This window comes from Manis pentadactyla, chromosome 16 (assembly GCF_030020395.1).
Source record: "Manis pentadactyla isolate mManPen7 chromosome 16, mManPen7.hap1, whole genome shotgun sequence".
Taxonomy (NCBI): domain Eukaryota; kingdom Metazoa; phylum Chordata; class Mammalia; order Pholidota; family Manidae; genus Manis; species Manis pentadactyla.
This window is the reverse complement of record NC_080034.1, coordinates 29,977,598-30,002,560: the sequence shown is the minus strand read 5'-3', so window position 1 is coordinate 30,002,560 and position 24,963 is coordinate 29,977,598. Positions and strand designations below refer to the sequence as shown.

General features: G+C 38.5%; 1 protein-coding gene across 6 annotated transcripts in view; it reads left to right on the top strand.

The window, feature by feature from the left end:
• BICRAL (BICRA like chromatin remodeling complex associated protein) overlaps positions 1–24,963 on the top strand; it is a 79,660-nt gene that overhangs the window by 36,914 nt on the left and 17,783 nt on the right. For 4 of the 6 annotated variants that reach the window (XM_036907238.2, XM_057494238.1, XM_036907239.2 and 1 more), the window contains 4 exons: positions 15,450–15,495; positions 15,883–15,931; positions 16,020–16,088; positions 18,814–20,493. In XM_036907238.2, the coding sequence (XP_036763133.1) occupies positions 15,455–15,495; positions 15,883–15,931; positions 16,020–16,088; positions 18,814–20,493 (1,839 nt within the window). In that variant the 5' untranslated portion in view covers positions 15,450–15,454. The other 2 variants (XM_057494239.1, XM_036907244.2) reach the window with 2 other exon arrangements.

Genomic DNA, 24,963 nt, shown 5'->3' with positions numbered 1-24,963 from the left:
TGTGTAGGGCTTTTTGTGTTCCTTTACTCCTTCATATGCTGCCTCTCCAACACAGGCTTATTTTAATAAATAAATAAGCATTGAATTGAGTCCTCTTTATCATTAGTATGAAAATTATAATGGTGCTATTTATAAATGTTATCTTAATGTGTTTTTAGAGAAAAAATACATTAATGTTAAGAAAATCACTAAGAAAAGTTGCAAGCTACCATTAGAAGCTTAAGGAAAAGTTAAATAATGACAAACTTCATAGAGAAATCATTTTACTAAGACAAAATCTAATAACTTAAACATTGAAAGAAATGAGGTGTTCTTAAGGCAGAACTATGAAGACATGATGAAGCAAGAAAAAATTGTCCTAATTTGTCTGAAAGAATGATACTAAATAGCGGTGACATAAAACTACAGGTCTGCCCTATTTTAAATGACCTAGAAGTGATAAAAGAAAAGGTCAAACTTGATGAAGTCTTTATTTCTTTCCTAAGGAAAAGTGTTGTGTTGTAGGCATAAATCTCTCAGAAGATGACTCTGGGTTCTAAATTAGTTTCCCCTTACTCCATTGAGTTCTGGCACATGTGACTGCCACCTCCAGATTGATATGGTTTTAAGTTAAAAAATGTTTTTTAATCACACTGGATTGGCCTTAAAAAAGAGATTTAGTGTTTTATTCTTAGACTACTGGAGAATGTTTTTCAGTTACTTATATAAGAGTTCAATAATCTATAACAGGATAGCCCAGATGTGAGTATAGGAAAAGGTGTTAATTTAGATGTCTATTCAATTCCAAGCACTCATACAAAAACTAGAAAAGTACATGATTTATGTGACAATTTTCCACTTGTTGGGAAAATGAAGATGTGAGTTTTGACAAAGTTTTCCAGGAAAGACTGTTTCTCATTTTACCTTTGTATCTCACTCTGGTCCAGGGCTGAGAACTTCGATGGGCTTTTCTGCTGCAGTCTCAGGCCTTTTAAATTATAAAATGTATTTCTGTTGCTCTCTACCAAGCATACAGAAAATTTGCTTAAGTGGCTTTCTCACTCAAGGGCTTCTTTGATAACTTCGGTGATACTGAAGAGTGTCCTTTCTGCACTGTTGAAATTGACAGCTTGCTGCTCCCATCCTGTGCATCCAATAGCATCTTCAACATCTTTGCATTGCTAAAAGAGTACATCACCCAAACAGTGTATCGATATGACAGTGAGCTTAGCAAGTATAAAAACGCCTTGTGGATTATATTCAGATGCTTAGAATCCCATTGTGTTTGTTACTCGATTGAGGTTATTCATTTCACAGATTGAATGACTTCCCAGGATCCCAATAGCAAAGGGTCCAATGGAGTGACTCCTTCCTAAAGCACCTGTGGGTAGAATTGGGATTGGCGTGTGTGTGTGTGTGTGTGTGTGTGTGTGTGTGTGTGTGTGTGTGCACGCGCTGAACTTGGATATGAAAAAATTGCATGTTGTTTTTACTAGACTCCAGTTGAAATTTATTATTTCCTAAATCTATGAAAGAAGGCCACAAACCACAGGTAGTATTAACAGTGCCTGGGAATTTGTTACCAGTAGAAATACTTTTTATCACATTACATTTGCAGGTATCTTGAAAGATTATTATCTTCCAAATGATAGTAGTTACTAGACTCACCACTAAATCTTCTATATTAATGCATTGATGAAGAATCACATACATAACTAATTATAATTTTCAATATTTTAACTATATTTCAAATAACCCTTTATATTAGGCATCTTGAAATAGTACTCCGAGAGGGGATCCATAGGCTTCACCAGACAGCCGAAAGAAACACAAAGGGTTCAAGGTTGAGAATGCTCCTTCCTTTGGGGGATTTCTTCCCACAGCCACATCTGGTGCCTGCCGGCAGTTGTGGTATGATCTGCCTCTACTTCTTTCACTCCATTGCTTGCTGGGGTTAATTTTAACCCATGAGCCATGGGGGTCCCTCATCTCCTTTCAGTGAACATCTGTTCTGAAGCTGCCAGCTTGGAGAAAGAGAATAATTTTCCAGAAATAGAAAGATCGTAGATATGTAACTAGTTATATTTCAAACAAGCCCTTATGGTCTTTTTTTTTCTTTCTAAGAGCACTCATAGATGCTACATTCTTTTATTGTGGTAAAATATACATAATATAAAATGTGGCATGGTAACCATTTTAAGTACAGTTCTGTGGCATTACATTCACACTGTTGTTTAAGTACCACCACCATCCTTCTCCAGGGTTTTCTCATCTTCCTTCCCCAACTGAAACTCTGTTATCTGACAGTCTTTTGATAGAAGTAACTATAAATATAAATTCCAGTTCATCTGGTATTTCTCAGGGTTTGCAGAAGATTTCACACTAGGTAGAAGTTTATGTCTCTTAAATGGAGTTTAGAAAGGTGAGATTAATACTACTTCTTTAAAATTTTTGTAGAAACTGTGAAATCTTTCTTGGAGTAATATGCTACATATATGTTTGTCCACATTCTTTCATAAATCATTTTTAAACTTTAAAGAAGTCCTCTCATTTTTTCCTCTTCAAATAATTGGTTTTGTCCATACAGCTTCCTTTCGAGTTTGCTTTTATAAAAAGGAATCCTCAGCATCTCTTCCTTGGTAACATCATTGACTTTGTAAAATGGAGTTTTCTTTGTTAATATTGTTAGTTGTTTTTATAGGGCTTGTTTTTCTTGGAACATACCGTAAAACCAAAATATTTTTGATATTACTCATTGACAGAGGGCAGGGAGAATCAAGAGTTTACATGAAAACTTGAACCAGATAGCTAATACTATTGCTTAATATAAGAAAAATGTTTTTTGTTTTTAATTACTTCCATTTCAAAGTATTTTTTAAAGAAGTTCCATACATAGGGAAAATAACATATGCAAATTATACTAACAGAACAATGGTGTCCTATTATATTTGAGGAAGTACAGCAAAAAACTAGGCAGTTTTTATTTTAATAGCTTAATTATTACCATACTCTGTTTTAGTAAATTTAGTGACTGTGAGACGAGAATGCAAACAGCAATCCTTTTCCCTCCTTATGACTAACTGATAATGTACAGTAATATCATTGTTTTTAAAAGTAGAAAAAGTCACATTGTTTTTTTTTTAATTTTACTTAATTTAAATGTTCCCTAAAAGAAATAGTTTTCTATTAGGGAAAACAAATGACTTAGATAATCTCCATTTCATTTAATAAAAGATACCTTATTTTTCAGAATGAAACCAGAAATCAAAAAAGTATCAGAGGAGTTTCTGTTTAAGATTCAGGAAGTTTGCTTATGATGCAAGTCAGACTTATTTTGGGCTCTTTTAGTTTTGTATTCCTATTTCTAAAATTTTTGCTAATGTGATTTTGTTTGATATCTAACCAGTCCATCTTTATTGGTGGTTAGTTTCACATCACTTCCTTTTGCTAAGTCAGCTTCCCATAGGAGCTGATTCGCTAAATGAGCAATTGTTTTTAGTGGAAGAAAGTATTGTGGCAATCAGTGATTAAAGCAGAAATTCACCTTTTATTTGGAAGTATAGTACAAGAATTCTTTGATTGAAATATAGTGGTGTAACTGAAGAGAACTGGCTCATCTTTTTAAACACAAATTATGTATTTAATACATATGTACTGAAGTATTATGACTTATCACAAAGATTATTTCAATTTAATTTTACTTAATATGTAATAGCAGCCAGGATAGCAGCATTCTTTTGTATTTCCTTTGTATTGTTTTCCATAGCCATTGAGATGTTCAGTTTCTTCTAAAACAAAATAAAAATAAAAATAAAAACACTTTTGGCAGGTCTGCTGTTTTTTCCTGTATTGTAGAGTTGCTTTTTTTCTTTTCTGTAAGGTCTAGGTCCATGCCCTTATAAAGCCATACATGGCTATGCCAGAGACTCTTCAACTTAGACCTGTACTTCTGAGTCTTTTAATGAATACAACTGTTATTAATACAATAAATTACCATGCTAAAGATTCAGGAACTCCAGGGAATTGTTTTTATATTTATGTTCAGCACATAAAGTCCTATTTTAAGGAGGTTTATTAAATATTAAATGGATCATCATGGAAAGATGCAATCTTTTGTCCATGAATCTTTAAAAAATGACATTTCTTTATGCTTCAGAGAGTTGAACCATCTAATCTGGAGCAGAAATGGGGAATCAGTTGACTTCTCATAGCTTTTTCTACACTGCAGGAAAGAAGGTCTGGTTAGATACATAAGGACCCAGCATTAAGCCAGTGGATCCTGGATTATGGACAACCAGCCCTACACCCAAATCCTGTGCTGTATGATTGTGAAGAAGTGGCTCAGTGGTTGCATATTCTTGGAAACTAATTGATAAGGAACTATTGCCCCTGGAAAAGTTAGTCTTTTAGACCAAACTCTTAACTAAATTAATTCAGTTGAGTTAAACACATTTATGGGGCACATTTGTATCAAGCATTGCACTAAACTCTGGTAACACAAAGATGGAAAGAAACTGTAGCTTTCATGGAACTTGTAACCTAATTAGGGAATCAGAAAAAGTTTTGTCATACACATCAGATGTCACATGACATGTTGTCTGGGTACAAAATAAGTGAACATTTAATTTTGCTTGGGGCTTAAAAAAATAAAGGCAGTATCCCTTTACTTTAAAGCCTTAAAGATAAGTAGGCATTGTCCATTGACCACTTGGAGGTAGGTGGGAAGGTCTTTGTCTTCTAAGTAGAAGGGTGAGTACATGGCCAAAGAATTGAACAAGTAGTGTGATAAGCTTTGAAGACATCAAATGGTCAAGATGGCAGAGAGCCAAGGGTTCCTTAGAAGGGAGGACAGTGTGGGTAGAGGTACAGAATGAAGCTGGAACCTATTGCATTGGGCCAGTATTTTCAGTTCACTGATGCCAAAAACCATGCAGCCTAGAAGTTGCTTGGCTCTGGGATGGAACAAGTAATTGCTCTCTCATCAGTACTCTCACGGCACTGTATACAGTTTTTATAAATTTGGGCTCTGCTTTAGTTAGGACTAGAAGATGGACATGATGCAGATAATCATACAGAGCAATGTGTGAACAGGGTCAAAGGACATGGTTATTGCTTTTAGAATTCTGGGTAAAGAATCTTTTTTATTTTTTATTATTCTTATTTTGGTATCATTAATCTACAATTACGTGAAGAACATTATGTTTACCAGACTCCCCCCATCACCAAATCCCCCCCACATACCCCATTACAGTCACTGTCCATCAGTGTAGTAAGATGCTATAGAATCACTACTTGTCTTCTCTGTATATACTGCCTTCCCCGTGTCCCACCCCCTACATTATGTGTGCTGATCGTAATGCCCCTTTTCCCCCTTATCCCTCCCTTCCCACCCATCCTCCCCAGTCCCTTTCCCTTTGGTAACTGTTAGACCATTCTTGGGTTCTGTGAGTCTACTGCTGTTTTCTTCCTTCAGTTTTTTCTTTGTTCTTATACTCCACAGATGAGTGAAATCATTTGATACTTGTCTTTTTCCACCTGGCTTATTTCACCAAGCATAATACCCTCTAATTCCATCCCATGTTGTTGCAAATGGTAGGATTTGTTTTCTTCTTATGGCTGAATAGTATTCCATTGTGTATATGTACCACATCTTCTTTATCCATTCATATCTACTCATGGACACTTAGGTTGCTTCCTGGGTAAAGAATCCTAAAGACAGCCCAGGGTTGTCAGAGAAGGAGTTACAGAGGAAACTCAAACTAAATTTTGAAGAATGGATGGAATTTCAATAGATGTAGCAGAGGAAGAAGAGCAGTTCAGGTAAGGAAATTGTCACCTGGACACAGGGCAGATGCTGTGCAAATGTCTGTTGTGTTTGGGAGCTAGGAGAGTGGCAGCTTGGCTAGAACAGAGTATAGGAGACTGGTGGAAGTCACCTTAGCCCCACTGTATATTCCAGGTTTAAATAAATATAATTATTTATTTTCACTTTAGTTTGTTCTTCTGTAGGAATAACTTGGTTTCCAAAATAAGCAGGCTTTCCTAGAAAACTATAGTACGTTTCAAGGAAAGGGGATGAGCACTCTTTCCCTGGTGGGCCTGATCCTGTTGCAGGGCTTGCTGTCTTGTGGCCAACATGATGGAAAGGATGATAGGTTCATATAAAAAAATGCTCGTTGACCCCAATATGACACCACCTCATCACTGTTAGGATGGCTGTTATCAAAAAGACAAGAGATGAGAAGTGTTGGCGAAGATGCAGACAAAAAGGAAACCCTTGCGCAGTGTTGGTGGGAATGTAAACTGGTGCAGCCACTATGGAAAACAGTACAGAGGTTCTTCAAAAAGTAAAAAATCTACCATATGATCCAGCAATGCCACTTCTAGATATATACCTGAAGGAAATGAAATCACTAAATAAGCTAAATGTCAATCAGTGGGTGAATATATAAAGAAATTGTTATATATCAATATAAATAAACATTTAAAATTTAATGAATAAATAAAATTTTGCATAGACATACATGCAATGAAATATTATTCAACCATAAAGGAAATCCTGCCATTTGTGAAAACATAAATGAACCTTGAGGGCATAAGTGTAAGCTAGGTGAAATAAGTCAAAGATAGACAAATACTGTATGATCTCACATGTGGAATCTGAAAAAGCTGAACTTGCAAAAACAGTTGGTGGTGGTTGCCAGGGGCTAGGGTTGGGGGAATGGAGAATGTTAGTCAAAGGGTATAAACTTCCTGTTACAAGATGAATAAGTTCTGGGATCCACTGTTTAATAAACATGGTAACTACTTAACAATACTGCATTGGATTCTTGAAGTTTGTTGAGAGTAGATTTTAAACGTTCTCACTGCACACACAAAAGTAAGGTAACTGTGGTGATGGGTTTGTTAACTAACCTTATTGTGGTAATCACTTCACAGTATATGTACATTTAACAAATCATCAGTTTGTACACCTTAAACTTACACTGTCTTGTCTGTCAATTATATTTAATAAAGCTGAGGTGGGGGGAGAAAAAGACTGTTCATTGAAAACTCCTGTTATATGCTAGGTACTATTCCAAATGCTGAGGTTCATCAATGAACAAACAGAAACCTCTGCCCTGGTTGGAGCTGACATTCTAATGTAAATATGAGTAACTAGTAAAGAGGGAAAAGAAGAAATAAATTATTCAATGAGAAGGAGTGGAAAGAGACTGATAGTGAAGGTGGTTAGAGTGATGTATCCCAAATAAGATTTCACCTATAGCATTTCCCTTCAGTCGGATTACCCCAAGACAACGAACCCTTCCCTGAGTCTGGGGAGTTGGCAGCCTCAGTCTGTGTGTCTGCGTGGATGAGAGGCCCTTGTTTGCAGGTCCCACCTGACAACAGCTGGGGACTAGTTCCCCGGTTTGCCTGGGTATGTGCTGTAACACAGGGGAAAAGAATGACCAACTTCAGGGGGTCAGGAAGAAAACCCCATAGTAACCTCAGGTTCCTGGTGAATCAGAATCTCAGGAGGGGGGAGGGGGAGACAGGATTCCATGTTTTTAACAACAAACTCCAGTTGTATTATTTTGAAGCAAATCCCAGACATATTAGTTCATGCATAACTATTTGAGGATGGTCTATGTTCTTTTAAAAAATATAACTCCAATTTCATTACTACACCTATAAAATTTTAACAATGTGATTCATAAGTTATCAGGAATTGCAAGTTTTCAATGCTGATGGATTCTAGGAAATTGTACATTTCTTTGTCAGGATTAGTCTAGATTTGTGTGAGTTCTTAATTATGCAAAGTTTTCAGGAACACAATATTTGCATAAAACAGCTGCCCCATATTTAAACCTGGATATTCTGTATTTATTATATTTGTCTATGTGCTATTTGCTGGGCATATGACAAGATTCCTGCTTTTGGAGTAACACTGTAATATTGTGTTACACTGCTAATTTCTAGATGATAAGTCTATTAGTAACATTTACATCTGAAGTCGGTTTAGTCCAGTCATTGAGCCATAACTTAATACCCATCGCTCTTCCCCACTAGTAGCTGTGCAGTATGAGAGAATGCACAGTGAAAAGATCTTCCTGCAGGGGTTTGTTACTTTCAGAGTCTGGTATCTCTGGAACCACCTCAGGTCTGAATCTAGATTCAGCAAAGATTTTTGGGACTCAACCAACAGTCTCTTTTGATGCCCTCCTTTGTTTAGACCTGGAACCCACCCTTTCCTACTCTAGCACAAAATTGGCAGTTGGGATTGAAGGAGGACGAAGAAGAGAAGCCTGGAAATGTTTCCCCAAGATTATCTTTGCATCAGCCAGACGACATGTACATGAGTGTTCAGTCTGTAGATCCTCACTGGATTGCAAGATTTTGAGAGGCCTTTAAGCAAACATGTTAAGCAGAATTTTGATCAGTGCTGAAGTTTTTCAGCATGTATATTTCTAGATGATTTTAGAATCTGTAATTGTTTCTCAAACTTGGGTACTCAGACCACCCAAGATTATTTCCTCAGACCTAGTTTGAGAAACACTGATGTGTATGGGTAACAGTTCTTCAGGAAACTTAAGATCTTTATCCGTATGTTGGAATTTATCTTAAAGAGATTTGATATACTTATCAAACAATATTTATCTCTATCTTCTTGCTTGCTAAAGTCATCATGAATGGCTTGATTTCTGTGGATCCTTATGTTTCCACTTTCGGATTGATCACTGTTGATGGTCATCCCTTCACAACACACAACAAACCACTGAGTTCTGGGAGTTGGATAAGATTCCTGCTTTAAATGGTTTTCCAACTTTTTTCTCCCAGTTGAGTAAGGTTGAGCCGCTAGTTGGAGGGAGAAATGGAAGTGTCAGAGGGCCTCCACCACCAGCCTTTAGGCCGCTTAATACATCTCCTGGGCACCTTGGAGAATCCTAGTCCACATAGAACAAAGTCTAAAAAACACTGTTATGGCTATTAAGTTCATGTATGGATGGGAACATGGGAGATTGGAGCTTGTCGGTAATCACACCGTTAGTGTCCAAAAACAATCCCTTTCACTTCCAAATTCATCATTCTCTCCATGTGTCCCCAGCTTCTGTAAAGCCCTGCCAGACTTCTTCCTGACCCCATAAGGTTGGTCACTCTTTCCCCCCATGTCTTGGCACATTGTCCAGCCAGCTGGATTGCTCAATGTATCAGGTTTACTCCTACCCTATCTCATTCCAAATAGGAATTGAAGAAGCGTGAAGGCCTTCAAATTCTGCATTTGATGAGTTGAACCAAGGTCTGATACTCTGTACATTAATGTTGTCTTTTCTGTCTCTGAGGAATTTCTTAATTCCTAAGTTTTTCTTCTAATTATGTTTCTTAGTCATTTCCAACTTCTCTTCTTTGCTGCTAGAAGGCTCTAGCAGATGACAAAATTAATGAAGTTCTCGGTTGAATAGTGATGAGAAAACTCAGAGCCCATCATGTTGAGTTTGACAGCATCTTTTCATTGCAAATGGGTGTAATTGTGAAAATACAGTCATGTTTTTTTCCAGCAAAATGTCATATTATTTCACCAGAAAAGCCTAGTGACTTCACCTGAGGAAGCTGGGAACCCCTGACAAAAAATCGAGCACTTCTTACAATGGATTGTAATGAATTGTTGCCTGTCTCTCTTCCAAAAGAGAGTTAAGTTCCTTAAAACCCAAAACTATGCCAGAAAGTTTCACACATTCTTGCAGTTACAAACTTGAAGAGCCCATAGTAATTACAATATAATAAAAAGAATGAAAGAACTTTATGTACTAATTGATTCAAACAGTTACTTGCCTTGGATAAGTGACTATTTTATGGCATGACTTTTAGATCATGATGCTCATTGGAATATCATTTGTTTAAACATAATAATTTAGTTTTCAGACTTGCTTTTGTAGTACTATAAAAATGTTAACATTTTTATAAATAAACATACTTATTACATTTTATGTCATACTAATTTGCTATTCCCAGCCCTTAATACAGTACCTGGTACAAACATAGTAGGTACTAAATGTTTGTTATATGAGTAATGAATATTATTCTCACCCACTTAACAACTTTCTTTTTTTTTAATGAAATATCATTGACATATACTTTATTTATTTTATTTTATTGAATTATCATTGATGTACAATCTTATATTGGATTCAAGTGTACAACACAGTGGTTCACATATTATTAAATCCTCACCCCCTTCCTGTCTGTCAACATAGGAAGATGTTACAGAATCCTTGGCTATATTTTCCATGCTGTCCTACCATCCCTGTGACCACCTTATATTATGTGTGAGAATTTCTGTGCCCTTTTATCCCCCTCACGCTCCCCACCTACCCACCCTAACCCCTCCTGCATGGTAACCACCAGTCACTGCTCAGTGTCTATGAGTCTACTGCTGTCTTGTTCATTTCTTAACAACTTTCAAATATAGGAATTAAGCAGCTTTCCCCTTTCTTCAGTGTAGGAACTACAGGAGACATGGGATAACACTGTACCATTTGCTGTCCTTTCTCCTTTGTTCCCTCCTTTAGGATATTCTGATCCTGTAATTTGTGCTAATGAACTCATACAAACCATTCTTACCTCTTTTTTTTCAAAAGCTTAAAAATGGCTGTAGGGCCCAGATGGAGTAACAGAGACTGGATTTACCTTTCTGCATAAAATAGTTAAATTTTGGATAAAATATATTAAACAATGGTTTTTAGATATCGGATATTAAACAGCATAGGACAGTGACTCCTGAGAACTGGAAACAAAGGATGATCTCTATTTACAATCGCCCCAGCTGACTATCTGGAAAGGTTCCACGCCGTGCACAGGGAAGGGGAACCCAGAGGAGTCAGTCGTCTTCCTGAGTTGAGCTGATGTTAGCTGGGAGGTAAAAGTGGCTAAAACTCCCAGGGCAGAGTACTGTACAGAGGAGAAAGCTGCACAGAGAGGAAACCTTGGCGATCTGCGGAGTGTCTCCCTTGAGTCTTCAGTTGATAACTGATGAGTACATGTCTATGGGGGAACTACCCCAGTCCAAGAACCACCCAAAAGGATTAGAGGAAACAACATTTGGAGCTCACACAGGACAGAGAATGGTTTGTGATCCCATCTGTAGGAGTGCAAAGTTCCTTGTAAGTCATGGGACATCAAGGAAATACTCAGCAGGGTATTGCCTCAGGATAGTGCAAAATTAGTCCTAAAGATTGACAAAGCTTAAAAGCAAGCCTCAAGAGGATCAAGCTGTTTATAAGAAACTTGTGTCCTAAACAAAGTTCAAAAATATCTGTAAGGATACAAAAATATCCAGTATTCAGTAATGTAAAATTAACAATGTCCAGCGTCCAATCAAAGATTATCAGGCATGCAAAGAAGCAGGAAAATACTACCCATAATGAGGATCAATACAACAGTCCCAGAAATGATACAAATGATAGAATTAGTAGAGAAGGACATTAAATATTTATCACTATTTTGTATAAGTTCAAGAAGATAAAGGAAAGATTGAACGTACTTTAGTGTACACACTGTTCTGCACCTTTTTCCTTTGACCCTGTATCATTCCAAGTCAATTTGCATAAAGCTGCTTCATTATTTTTAATGGCTGCGTAGCATTCTACTATGTAAGTGACCCATAACTGATTAAACAAGCCTCTCACCAGGGACATCTATGGTTTTTTTTAAACTATTTTAAATTGAAATACAGTTTACATACCATTAAATTCATCCTTTAAAATGCACAGTTCGGTGGTTTAATTCCAGAACATTTTTATCACCCCAAAAAGAAACTACCCATAACATCTAGTTTTTTACAGTCTTTCACTAAAACCAATATTGTTGCACTGGATATTCTTATGTACATACCACTTCACAAATGTGCAAGAATATCTGTAGGACATATGCCTGGAAATACTTGCCAAGTGAAATGATTTGTGCACTTAAAATTTTGAAAGATATTATTAAAATGCCCTCCACAGAGGTTATATGAGTTTGCACTCTCACTACCAAAGTATAAAAGTTTGTGTTTCTCTAGCCCCTGACCAGAATAGTCCTTAATCAAACTTGTTTATCTTTACCAATCTCAAAAGTAATAATAACTCACTATAATTTTAATTTATACTTTTTATTCTCAGCTTCATTATTTTTATATATTTAGGGGCTACTTGTCTTTCCTGCTGATTCATACTTGATTTTCTGCAGGGTATCTGATTTTTTCCTTTTTGGAGCTCTGTGTTTCTAGGGAGAAAAGTTCTTTGTAATATGAATTGGAAGTATTTTTCCTGCCTTTTTTTTTTTTTTTTGGTAATTTTTTACTCTGTTCATGGTTTTTTTTATCATGCAGAATTTAAAAATTTTGTGTAATCAAATTTGTCAATCTTTTATGACTTAATTGTCCTAAGACAGAATTTCCCTACTCCAAGATTATTAAAAAACAATTTTTCCCATGTGTTATTCTATTTTTTATTCTAGTTCGTTAAGGTTCTCCCCCACTCTCTCCCCATTTAACTCTTAGACTCACCTATAATTTATTTTTGTGTAAGATGTGAGGTATGGATCCACCTATTTTTCTCCACATGACTAATAACATCTTTCCCCCACTGATTTGCAGTGTCACTTTTACACTATGTCCTCTTGATTAAAAGCCATTATTCAAAGTGTTTGCTGACTCAGTTGAAAACAATTTTAATTATTAGCTTTAATTTTTTTTAAGATTGGTAGGTGTCTGGAGCAGTGCTTTCTGAACTCTTGGGGAACCTGTCAGGATTCTGTAAGAACTATAGTCCACTTACCTCCTGACAAATCCTGTTGTAAGCTGCTGTCACTGAGGACAATGCGTCTTGCCCGAGTGTGTTAGAGTCAAAAAGTCATTTTTAACCACTGGTCTAGGGATTTCCCCTTAGAGGAGGGCTTGTCTTTTACACAGTCTTATAAATTTCACCTGTGGCCAGAGGCCCAGCTAGTGATTCTAGAGTTGTTACTTTAAGGAGAAATGAGCCTCAGCAAGAGCCCAGAAGTTAGAACCTTTCCAAAGGAAACTAAACTTGGCACTTTTGTGTCATTAGTGTCTGATCCTCAAGTTGTCTTCCCACTTTAGAATTGTAGTCAATTTCTACAGTTTTACTTTGATAAATTTACCTTGGTGGAGTCTGTCCTTCAGGGGAGGCGAACTACTGGATGAGGCTGTATTATGACTGTATTTTGGCACTACTTAGAGCTGGGGGTATAGAGATGAAAGTCATCTCTTTTAAATGAAACTGTTTAAAGTCAGAAAAGAGTGTGGCCCTTTAAAAAGTAGAATTCTCAGGGTACCCCTGACTATAAGGGGTAGAGGAGGAGGCCTATCCTGTAGGTCTGATGCCACAGACTAGGGTGGACAGCCCCAGAGTGTTCTGTCAAGTGTTTGAGCTGCCCGTTTGGCTTGGTAGGGGAGGATGCACAATGGCTCTTAATTTCATCTGATATTATGAAATTATTCCTTTAGTTGAGGTACTCAAGGAGTAGCTTGTTACATTGAACTTTGGGGTGGCAAGTGTTCCCTGTGCTTGCAAGTCCCAGTGGCCGTGACACCTTGACAGAGCATCTGGTGCTGACTTCTTTCTCTGTTGTTTGTCGACCCTTGAGCATCTCACCCACTAGAGGAGCTAGGTGCAGGTGTGAAAGAGTGAGGGAAGCTGGTATTGCTGTGAAAGGACTTTTGTTTTTTGCTTTTACCTTTGGGGTATGCTATTTTTATATTTTTATTAGTTCGTTCCAGAGACTGTTCCCGACACTTGAAAAAGTTAATTTATAAAGGATACAGCGGAACTCCATTTAAATGGTTGTGTTGAGGTAAAGAAATGATATCTACTTTATCGGCTTCATTATACATCGTAATTGCCTAATTTGTTCCATGTGCTTGTGATGTCTGGGGGGCAAGCCCATGGTACAGTAATGAGCTGTGGCTAATGCATTTCTACCATATTAAATATCATGATTTAAGGGAAGCTCTTCACCCAGATTTCTATATATCCAGCTACTGATAAGTTTTCCTTCCTGTGCCATTTTCACTCCTCAAAAGTCACATTGTTAGTACAGTCATGCTAGCATGCCCTTGAATAAACTCCACATCTGAGTCCTCAAAGCAGATTGCAGGTAGCTGCCTGCCCCTTTGCACAGTGTTAGCCATGGATGCCACCTTTTGTAAGCTCTTGCCCCTCTCTTCCTCCTGGCCCCTCCATCATGAGCCCTCTCCACTGAAGTTCCACTCAGATGGATTGCACCCGCCTGGATCATTCAGCATCCCTACAAATTTGCCCACCAGGAAGGTCTCACATCAGGGGCTACTCACCCCTTCCAGGCCCTTCCCGAGAAAAAGAAGTCTCCTTCCATGTGGCAGCAGTCAATTTTCTATTTGTTTGGCCTGTGACTGACAGGAAGGGAAGTTTGGGGGAACTGAAGAGGAGATGGCAGTTTTTGCGGAGAAAAACATTTGTAGAAATCACCCCTTCTGCCTTCATCGGGCGTGTCCCTCTTCTGGGCATCTCTTCAGGATTTCATTCCTCCGTCCAACTGCCGTTTCCCAACTGCCCTTTCCAACTGCTCCAGAACTCTTGGCCCTGGCATTCCGTGATGTAGATTATTCCACGCATGGCTCGGAATGGGTGCTAAGCAGTGTTGCCAGGTGTCTGATCACTAGTGTAAGTTGCCGGATCTCGGGGAAGGGAGGAGAAAGCGGGAGAACCGCTCTTGGAATTTGTACAGGCGCTGTTGTTTCAACCAGAGCACCGCACTTGGGCGGCTGAGCGTGATGCTGCCGTTGGCTGGAGAGCTTGGAGTGGGGCGAATCTGGGGTTGAGATTTTCTGCCTCAAAGATTCCAGTGTTAGGATACAGCTCGTCTGGAACTGGACATTGGCAGCGCTGCTACCGAGGGGAGAACCTGGGGCCTGCGGGGCAAAGCCCATAGCTTTGGGGCCATAGTGCCTGTCCTGTCCGCAGGGGCTGGGAGAGCCGCGTCTGCTTTCCTGCTGGTCGCCAAGAAGCGGCGAGCAGCCCAGGCTCACCATGCCTGCCAGCAGCCAGTCACGAAATTCAAAGACTTCTGTCCGCGTAAGACTCTCTAAAACAAAAATATGCTCTCTGCCCTTGTTCATGTTACATTTGGAGGAAGTTCCTGTTCATGGTTTTACGGTCCCTTTGGGGAATCTGCATGTGAGGGGCCGCTGCCAACTATCTTGGAGTTGTCTAGATTCCTTTCTGACTTGGAAGTTAAGGGTTTGTGCTCAATAAAAACAATCTAGGCCGAATGTGTAAGCTCTTGAATGACCACATTTTTTAAATCCCATTAATAAGAATCAGGTAGAGGAAAAACTCCCGTGAATAGTTCTTCACCTAGAAAAGTACACAGTATATTTTTATGTTGCACGGATGCTGGCTTTAATCTCCTTTGCTGAAACAGAGCTTTCTTATTCCTTTTCTTTATAGTTGTCATGGATGATGATGATGACTCGTGTCTCCTTGATCTTATTGGGTAAGATGCTTGTTCCAAAATCAGGGTAAAGCAAATGTTAAAACAACCTAATGAGTATATTAAAACCAGATGGGTTTTCTTAAATAAAAATTAATCATCTTAGCTATAGTATGGATTTAGCAAATGAGACAAAGAGACTTGGATAATAATTAGGTAATTCTTTATTAAATTTATTTTCTTACAAATCCCAGGAGGCAGAAGTGAGTGATAATAAGAAATGGAACATAAATAAATCAACAAAACAAAAATTAATAAAATCATTTTAAGATGGGGAGAGAATTTTACTCAGGCTAATATGTCATTTTCTTTTTATCATAGTAAAAATGAATCCTAAATATAGGTAATGTGTTTATTTGCCATTTTCTCTCTCTCTTTTTTGTCTTCTAGAGACCCACAAGCATTGAACTATTTTCTACATGGACCTAGTAATAAATCTGTAAGTAATACTTAGACCATCACAGATATAAATTTCATTTCCTCTTTACAGTTAAAATATTCATTTTGTTGAATTTGTACCTTTGCAGAGCAATGATGACTTGACTAATGCAGGATACTCTGCAGCCAATTCAAACTCAATTTTCGCCAACTCTAGTGTGAGTATTGGAAACTGAATGTAATCAGTGATCAAGTGTGTATCTCATTGATGCCTTGTGAATTGAGGCTTAAGTGCCTTTGTATCATGATAAGAATTGTTACCTTGTCTTTAATAATTGACATAGAAGGAAAATCTATTAAGTGTTGATATTTACTGTTTTTTACTTAGTGAAGGCAAGCTATATGAAATTTTTTTATTCATTCAGATATTTATTGAGCAGCTAGGGAGATGCAAAGGTTATATGAAATATACTTTGCCGTTTTCCTAAGCTTTCAACTTTCTTCTAAAATGACTCAGAAATGTCACAACCTAAGAAAGTCGTATGAGAATGTTCTGAACCTTGTTATATAACTTTAAAGAAACTATTCTTAATTGCAGTTACTTGCTAAGAATTTTCTTCTTAAACGAGAAAAAAAAGACACTAGTAACTGCAACTAAATGAGCTCTTAGTATGTTCTGGACATTAGGGTTTTAACATAATATGGTTCATTAATCCTCACAATAACTCCATGAAGTAGGCTCTCTTATTATTCGTATTTTATAGATGAGGAAGCTAAAACACAAAGAGGTTAGTGCTTGCCCACAATATACAGCCAGGAGTTGCAGAACTAGGATTCTAACCCTGGCCACCAGGTTCTGGAGCCCATATTCATAAACTCTAGGGGCATCTAGACAAGAAACCTGACCTGGTATAGGGGAGTCCTGCCTGGAGACTGTGTCCAGACTGCTGTGTTCTAGCCTATGTTACTTTAGTCTTTTAAACTACCCTATTCTACCATAGATGGTAGTCAAGAGAAAGACTGCTCAAATCTGGATGCTCACTCTGCCACTCAGCTGTGCAACCCTGGCTGTATCGTTAATCTCTGCAAGGTTCGATTTCCTTATTTATGAAACCAGGACAGTAATAGAACTGCTTTAGCAGACGGTTAAGATTAACTGACTAGTCCATCGAAATTACTTTGTACAGTGCTCAATAAATGTTGACTTCTTATCATCATCAGAGCCTTTATTTTCTTCATCTTTCAAAAGGACTAGTATTCAGAAAACCTTTAGGAATGCACAATTCTTTATCAAGTATTTTAGTGTAAGTTACATCAGATCAAATCATGCAAGACACACAAGCTAGGGGCATCTCACCACACTGATTTTCTGAAAGGCTGTGAATCTGTAGCATTTCTGAAATTCATTCTGAACAAGTAGTAACTGCACATGATGCCATTAAGCACATAAAGTAGATAGGTAGCCTTTCCCTCCACGTTATTGATTTTTATTTACCTACCTGCTCTCTGCCTTCCACATGAAAATTACTTCTAACTTTTCAGACTGCTTCATTCATGTGTATTTACTGGGAACTTCTATTGCATCATGTCAGGTATAGTAGAAATATTTTAAAAGCTCTGAAAAATATGGGCGTTTAAACCTACAGTCTATTAATTTGTGCACTGTGAAAACATTAAAGTATGTATCACCACTCAGGAAGGAGTTACCCATTTTGCCCTGATACTGCACTGCAAAAAAATATCCTCCTTGCTTTCAGTTGCTTTCCCCATTTCCTTTCAGATGACTCTTCGAGTCCTGCCACATTCATCCCATTCCAACTATTGATTGATTGGCGGTCGAATGAACTAGTCTTGGCTTTCCCACTTAGTTCTTTGCATCTTCTAGCCCAGAGCATCTTACTAGCTGAGAGCTGAGGATCTCTACAGTTTTGCCAGTTGGAACATTCATTCTTGAGTGATCTATTTTTAATTATTTTCTTCACTTTTTTTTTACATTTTTAATTGTGTTTACATATAACATAAAATTTACTATCTTATCCATTTTAAGGGTACATACAGTTCAGTAGTGTTAAATGTATCTACATTGTCTTCACCTTATTTTAAGTAGCTGTTGATTCCATATACTTTCTTTTACAATTTTGACATATCCCATGAGAAACTGCTTGTCAGTGAAGTGTATGCTATTTATCAGTGACCGTGGTCAATTCTCTTCATATGCCTGTGTTGTCTCTGATTGGAGTGCCTGTTGTTTAAGGACAGAAACTAATACACAGGGTGCTTGATAACCAAATGTTAATGAGATTTCACTTTTGAATAGGACACTGAAGTCATTTTTAAAGTATCATAATAACCTGATTCCTTCTAAGAAATCAAATGACTGTTCACTCATTTTATGTGGGAAGCTTGTTTTTACTTGGACTGGTTTCACCCAGGGTGGGAGGGTTGAAACTAGGGGAGTTTTGAGGGACCTGGAAAGACAGCGCTGCATCTAGGATGCAGACCTCTATTAGAACAACACTCAGAATTCCCAAAACTCTCTTAGACACTTGTGGCACTGAGGCCTAGACGCGGCCCACTCCTGGATACACACACACACAACCCTGGGCTGAGCCCCCTTAAGTCTCAGACTAGGACCAATCCTGGAAAATGAAGTCTGTGCCATAGCTCAAAAAACGAAGCTAAACTCCAGGTAGTCATCAGTGTGTTCCTGTTATTTATCCATTTCTTTAAAATAATTTACCAGAGCAATGAATGCATATACCTACAAAAATAATGTTTAACATCATTACTAATCAAATGAAGTATCAGAATAAGGTAAGCAATTTGGAGAGTTGTGCCTGAAAAGCAGACTCTTATGTTTACTGATATTCAAAAGTGAGATTAATTTTTTTCTAAGAACCTCTTTCAAAGGTTGGATATGTAACATACTGCTTATTTTTTCAGAATGCTGATCCTAAGTCATCCCTCAAAGCTGTAAGCAACCAACTTGGAGAAGGGCCTAGTGATGGACTGCCACTTTCAAGTAGCCTTCAGTTTCTTGAAGATGAACTTGAGTCTTCTCCTCTTCCTGATCTCAGTGAGGACCAACCTTTCGACATTCTTCAGAAATCCTTGCAGGAGGCCAATATCACTGAACAGACGTTGGCAGAAGAGGCATATCTGGATGCCAGTATAGGTTCAAGCCAACAGTTTGCACAAGCTCAGCTTCATCCTTCTTCATCAGCATCCTTTACTCAGGCTTCTAATGTTTCTAATTACTCAGGTCAGACACTGCAGCCTATCGGGGTGACCCACGTGCCTGTTGGAGCATCATTTGCAAGCAATACAGTGGGTGTGCAACATGGCTTCATGCAACATGTGGGGATCAGTGTTCCCGGCCAGCATTTGTCTAATAGCAGTCAGATTGGTGGTTCTGGTCATATCCAACTAATTGGGTCGTTTGCTAATCAACCTTCCATGATGACTATTAATAACCTAGATGGCTCTCAAATCATATTAAAGGGCAGCGGGCAGCAAGCTCCATCAAATGTGAGTGGAGGGCTTCTGGTTCATAGACAGACCCCTAATGGCAATGCCTTGTTTGGGAACTCCAGTTCCAGCCCAGTAGCACAGCCTGTTACCGTTCCATTTAACAGCACAAATTTTCAAGCATCTTTACCTGTGCATAACATCATCATACAAAGGGGTCTTGCACCAAATTCAAATAAAGTCCCAATTAATATCCAGCCAAAGCCTCTCCAGATGGGTCAGCAAAACACATACAATGTGAACAATCTGGGAATACAGCAGCACCATGTTCAACAAGGGATCTCTTTTGCCTCTGCCAGCTCACCCCAGGGCTCGGTAGTTGGTCCGCACATGTCTGTGAACATTGTAAACCAACAGAACACAAGAAAACCAGTCACCTCACAGGCCGTGAGCAGCGCCGGTGGCAGTATCGTCATTCATTCTCCCATGGGCCAGCCTCACACACCCCAAAGTCAGTTCCTCATACCTACAAGCCTTTCCGTCAGTTCCAACTCGGTACACCACGTCCAGACCATAAATGGGCAACTTGTTCAGACTCAGCCCTCTCAGCTCATTTCTGGCCAAGTGGCCTCAGAGCATGTCATGTTGAACAGGAACTCTTCCAACATGCTCAGGACCAACCAACCATATTCTGGACAGATGCTTAACAGCCAGAATAGCGCCGTCCAGCTAGTGTCTGGGCAGACGTTTGCTGCCTCCGGAAGTCCCATGATACTCAATCATGCCTCTCCCCAGATTGCCGGTGGCCAGGTGCCCTTGCAGCAGGTGTCACCAACCGTGTTACACTTGTCACCTGGGCAGGGCAGCATCTCCCAAGGACGACCTGGCTTCGCCACCATGCCCTCGGTGACTAACATGTCCGGACCTAGTCGGTTCCCTGTTGTCAGCTCATCCAGCACTGCCCATCCTAGCCTTGGGTCTACGGTTCAGTCAGGTGCATCAGGAGTGAACTTCACAGGAGACCAGCTGACCCAGCCAAACAGGACTCCATTACCAGTCAGTGTGTGTCATCGTCTTCCAGTTTCTTCTTCCAAATCTACCAGCACCTTCAGTAATACGCCTGGAGCAGGAACACAGCAACAGTTCTTCTGTCAGGTATGCCCCCTTTATCAAGTGAGTGTTTGCATGATTAGAGAGTGGAAAAATGTAATGCATATGTAATAGAAAATAATTTTCATCCTAGGCTCCCCATTTATTAACCTAAAATTTTCAACCTATTGCCTTTTTTCTTCTTAATTAAAATTGTTTATCCAGTGTAGCACTGTGGTTTAGAGTGGAAATTCTAAAGACAGACTCATGGATTTGAATGCAAGTTTTATTTTTATCCTTCTAGACTTAATTTTCCTCCTAACACCACCATCCCATGGAGTCATTGGGAGGATTAAAAGAGATAATCCACATAAAGCACTTAGCATAGTCCCTGGCAAATAGCAAATACTCAGTAAGAGCCAATATTAATATATATATACTTCATGAAATGTAGTATGGGCATTTAAAATGAAAGCTTATTTTAGATTATTTCCTTGGGTCAAGTGAGTGTGAAACGGGTGAAATCATGGCTGTTCCTTGGGTGCCAACTGGAAAGGCTTAAGGACTCAGAGTCACTCAACAGGGATGCCTGGCAGTGGGGGTGGGTCCCAGGAAACTGTCAATTGACCAAGTATCTGAACCTGCTCTTACCTTGCGATTGTGCAGGTAAATTGCTATGGCTAATCAGTAAAGTCACATAGGGATTATGCGTCTGAAAAGCATCTCAAATGTCACCAGCTGTGTTCCCCCACCTCATCTGCTGATCCTTGAAGTCCTGTAGCTTTGGGGCCCGGTCATTCTGAGCATGTTCTAGTTCCACCTCTGTATATATATCTATCAATGTATATTAAAAACCATGAATTCAAATTGATACTTCCAAGTCTAATCCAAGGCCACCGGGCTCATTATCCAAGTCTCCTTTTCCATATTTGTAACTCTTTTCTAACAGTGATGAAGGCAGCTCATCAATTTATTTACTCATTTGCTCAATCCTAGAACACACAGAAAATAGTCTCAGAAGTGCTAATCCGTACCACTATGAAAAACGAATTTGTAACATTTCCATATTTATAACTCTCTTTTCTGGCAGTGAGGAAGGTTCTGCAATATGTTTACTTGTTTGCTCAATCCTAGAGTACCCAGAAAATAGTCTCAGAATTGCTAATCCGTAACGCTATGAACAACGAACCCACTGATTAGACTTCAGCATTGGTTTGCTGTTCTGTCATTGCTTAGAAGGCGGATAGTCAAAACACTGTGCTCAAAAGTTACAGTACTTAGGTTAGTAGTTTTTTCCTCCTCCCTTAGTTGGTTATGCTAGTCATTTAAAATGTAGTTCTGCTTATTTGTGTTTCATTTTAGGATTCTTTCCCCACTATCCTTATTGATTTTACTTATTAATTTCTTTTGAATGTGTGAACCTTTAGCATGGTGCTGGAAGTCAGGGCTTTGCCAAAAGTGTGCCAAGAGCAGCTTGCTTGCTCCTCCCTGCCCCTTCAGCTGCCCCCCTCCCCCCATCCTTTCCTGCCAGGTCTCCCCATCCTCTATAGTCACCTGGCTCAATTCTAGTTTATTTACCTCATGTTTATTCTTACTTGAATGAGCAGACACATGTATGCTGTCTTATTCCCCTTCCTTTCTTACTCAAAATTTAATATACTGTAGCTACTCTTCTATACTTGGGTTGCAAAAAAGTTTTCTAAAAAACCCAAGTGTCCAATAACAGGAGAATTATTGGATATGATGAAGTACTATGTAGCCACTTAAAATGTTTTCCAAAAATAACAAGATCTGGGGAAATGCTCACAAAATAATTTTAAGTGCACATTTAAATGTAAAATATTTAATAAACAATTTTTCTCTTTTAGAAAAATCATGGGGACAGTGTGGTAAATTAGAAAACAGAAAACCCTCCTATTTATGAAACATCCAGAAACGGCATTAGAAGTTAGTACATAACTTCATTAGAAGGAAATACATTATAACATTAGTAGCAGTTCTCTGAGGTAGAATTACAGGTTATTTCCATTTTCTTCTGGTTTTAAAAACTTACCCTGTACAGAGGGGATGATGCCTGGACAGCATCTGTCAAAACCTATTTATGCATTTTTAAAAATAAATAAAATATGCAATTAGTAAAAACTTAAAACAATTCCAAATAATTTAGCATGAAAAGTCAGTCTTTCTACCAGTGCCCATTTCCCTCCCAGAGGCCACCGCTGTTTCTAGGCTTCTTATATCCTCCCAGAGATATCCTCTGCATACACAAGCACAGACGCGGCATATGCATACCTATCTCTGCACACACCATAGATGTTGTTATTTAATTGTATAACTTGAGCATCATGTTGCACTGATCTGCTCTGTTTGATATAATTAATTACACATAGTTAGCCACAGCATGGTCTTTCCTGTATTTTTTTCCCTACATAATAAACAATGTTTCAATGGGGAAAAAAGCCTCTCTCTGACTCCCAAAACTTCTGCTATCCAAAAGTAACAAGGAGCCTACACTGGCAGCTGCGAAGTAATCTTTTGTGACTTTTAATGCCAAAAAAGTACTGGGAACTAGGTCAGTTGCATTATATCAGATGTGTTCCTGCTGTAGGTTTTCTGGAACAGTGAAAACATCAGGGGTATTGGAATGGAATGAGGACACAGCCTTGGATGCAGAACGAGTCAGAAAAGTGTTGAGGTGTCATCTAACATTTCAACCCCCAGGACATCCAGAAACACTTATGGTGACTCGTTTCCTTTATAATTTCTGGGCAAAATTTCTATATAAACTACTTTGTAGAACGTTGTAATAAACAAAAATACCGTTATCTGGGGTCTTCAGTGTTTGTCTGGTTGGGGAAATTTAATTCAGCAAGTTTTGATACTATAAAGGGTTAACACTAAGAGAAGTAAGTTTTTAAATACAAATTTTATTTATCTTGTTATAGATAATACATTTATTTGGTTTGCACCCCAAAAGGTACACAAAGGGTACTTACAGTTGACCCTCGAACAACACAGGGGTCAGAGGCACTGACCCCATGCAATCAGAAATCTGTGTATAACCTGACTCCCCAAAAACGTAACTACTAAGAGCCTATTGACGGCTGGAAGCCTTACTGATAACATAAACAGTTGATCAACATATTTTGTATGTTACATGTATTCTATACTGTACTCTTATCATAAAGTAAGCTAGAGAAAAAAAATGTTAAGAAAATCATAAGGAAAATGCATTTACAGTACTGTACTGTATTGACACTGTAAGTTTATGTCATCTGTTTACAAGATGAATCATCTGTCAATATCTACATCAATATTTGTATGTGATACAAAACACTGTAGATTTTATACATATACTGGATATCAAAAATGAAAAAGTAATGTGAAAAAGAAATTCATATTTATTTACAGTTCCTATATGTTTATTGGAAAAAATTCACATACTGAAGTGAACCTGTGTGGTTCAAGTCCATGTTGTTCAAGGTTCAGCTGTACTACAGTGAAAAATTTCCCTCCTTCTGTCCTGCAGGCAACCAATGTAATGAGCTTCTTGTGAAATAAACTTAAGTCCCCACCCCACCTTTTGTATTGTGAAAACTTTCAAACCCACAGAAAAAGTTGGAAGGGTACAGTGAACCCATCCACCTAGATTCACCAGTTGTTTACATTTTGCAACATCTCTTTTATCTGTGTGTATCTGTGTGTCTCTCTCTACACATACACACACACACACACACACACACACACACACTTTTTTCTGTGAACTTGAAAGCAAGTTGCAGACGTCTTGACCTCTTACCCCTAAATACTTAAGCAGGCATCTTCTAAAGGCAAGTTCCCTCTTCAACACAACCACAATTTCACTATCATACCCAAGAAATTAACATTAATACAGTTAAATTACATCAAAGTTCTTCCAGCTGACCCAGAAATGTCCTTTACAACAACGTTTCACTCTAGAATCCAGTCAGAGAGCACTGATTTCATTTATTGTTGTGTCTCTAGTCTACAGTAGCCCAGATCAGTTGTCTTGTGGCTGGCCCTCAGTGTGGAGTTGTCTGATTGTTTCCTGATAATTAGATTTAAGCTAAATTGTTTTGGTGGTGGACATAATGTTGGTTGGTCCCATTACTGGCGATTCTAAGGTGGCTTCTGCCAGGTTTCTCCTCAAGATACTCAAAGGTACCTTGTGCCCTTTGTAAAGGAGAAATCTCTAGGAGGGTGCTTTGGGATCACGTGACTATTCCCAGCCTCTCACCCAGTGGTTTGAGACTCCGTTGAAGATCCTTACCTGAATACACATGGGTGGGTGCAAAATGATGACTTTCTAATTGTATTTTCCTGTCTACAATTATTGGCTGGGATTTTTCCATAAAGAAGAGCTTTTTCTTCTCCCTCTCATTTTTTTTTCCCAGTAATGCTGTGAACTCAGTGTTTTTTGGTTTTTGGAGGGGAGGGGTTTGCATTCATTTTAAAATTTTTAATTATGGGGAATTATAAACACCAACAAAAGCAGACAAAATAGTAATGAGCCCC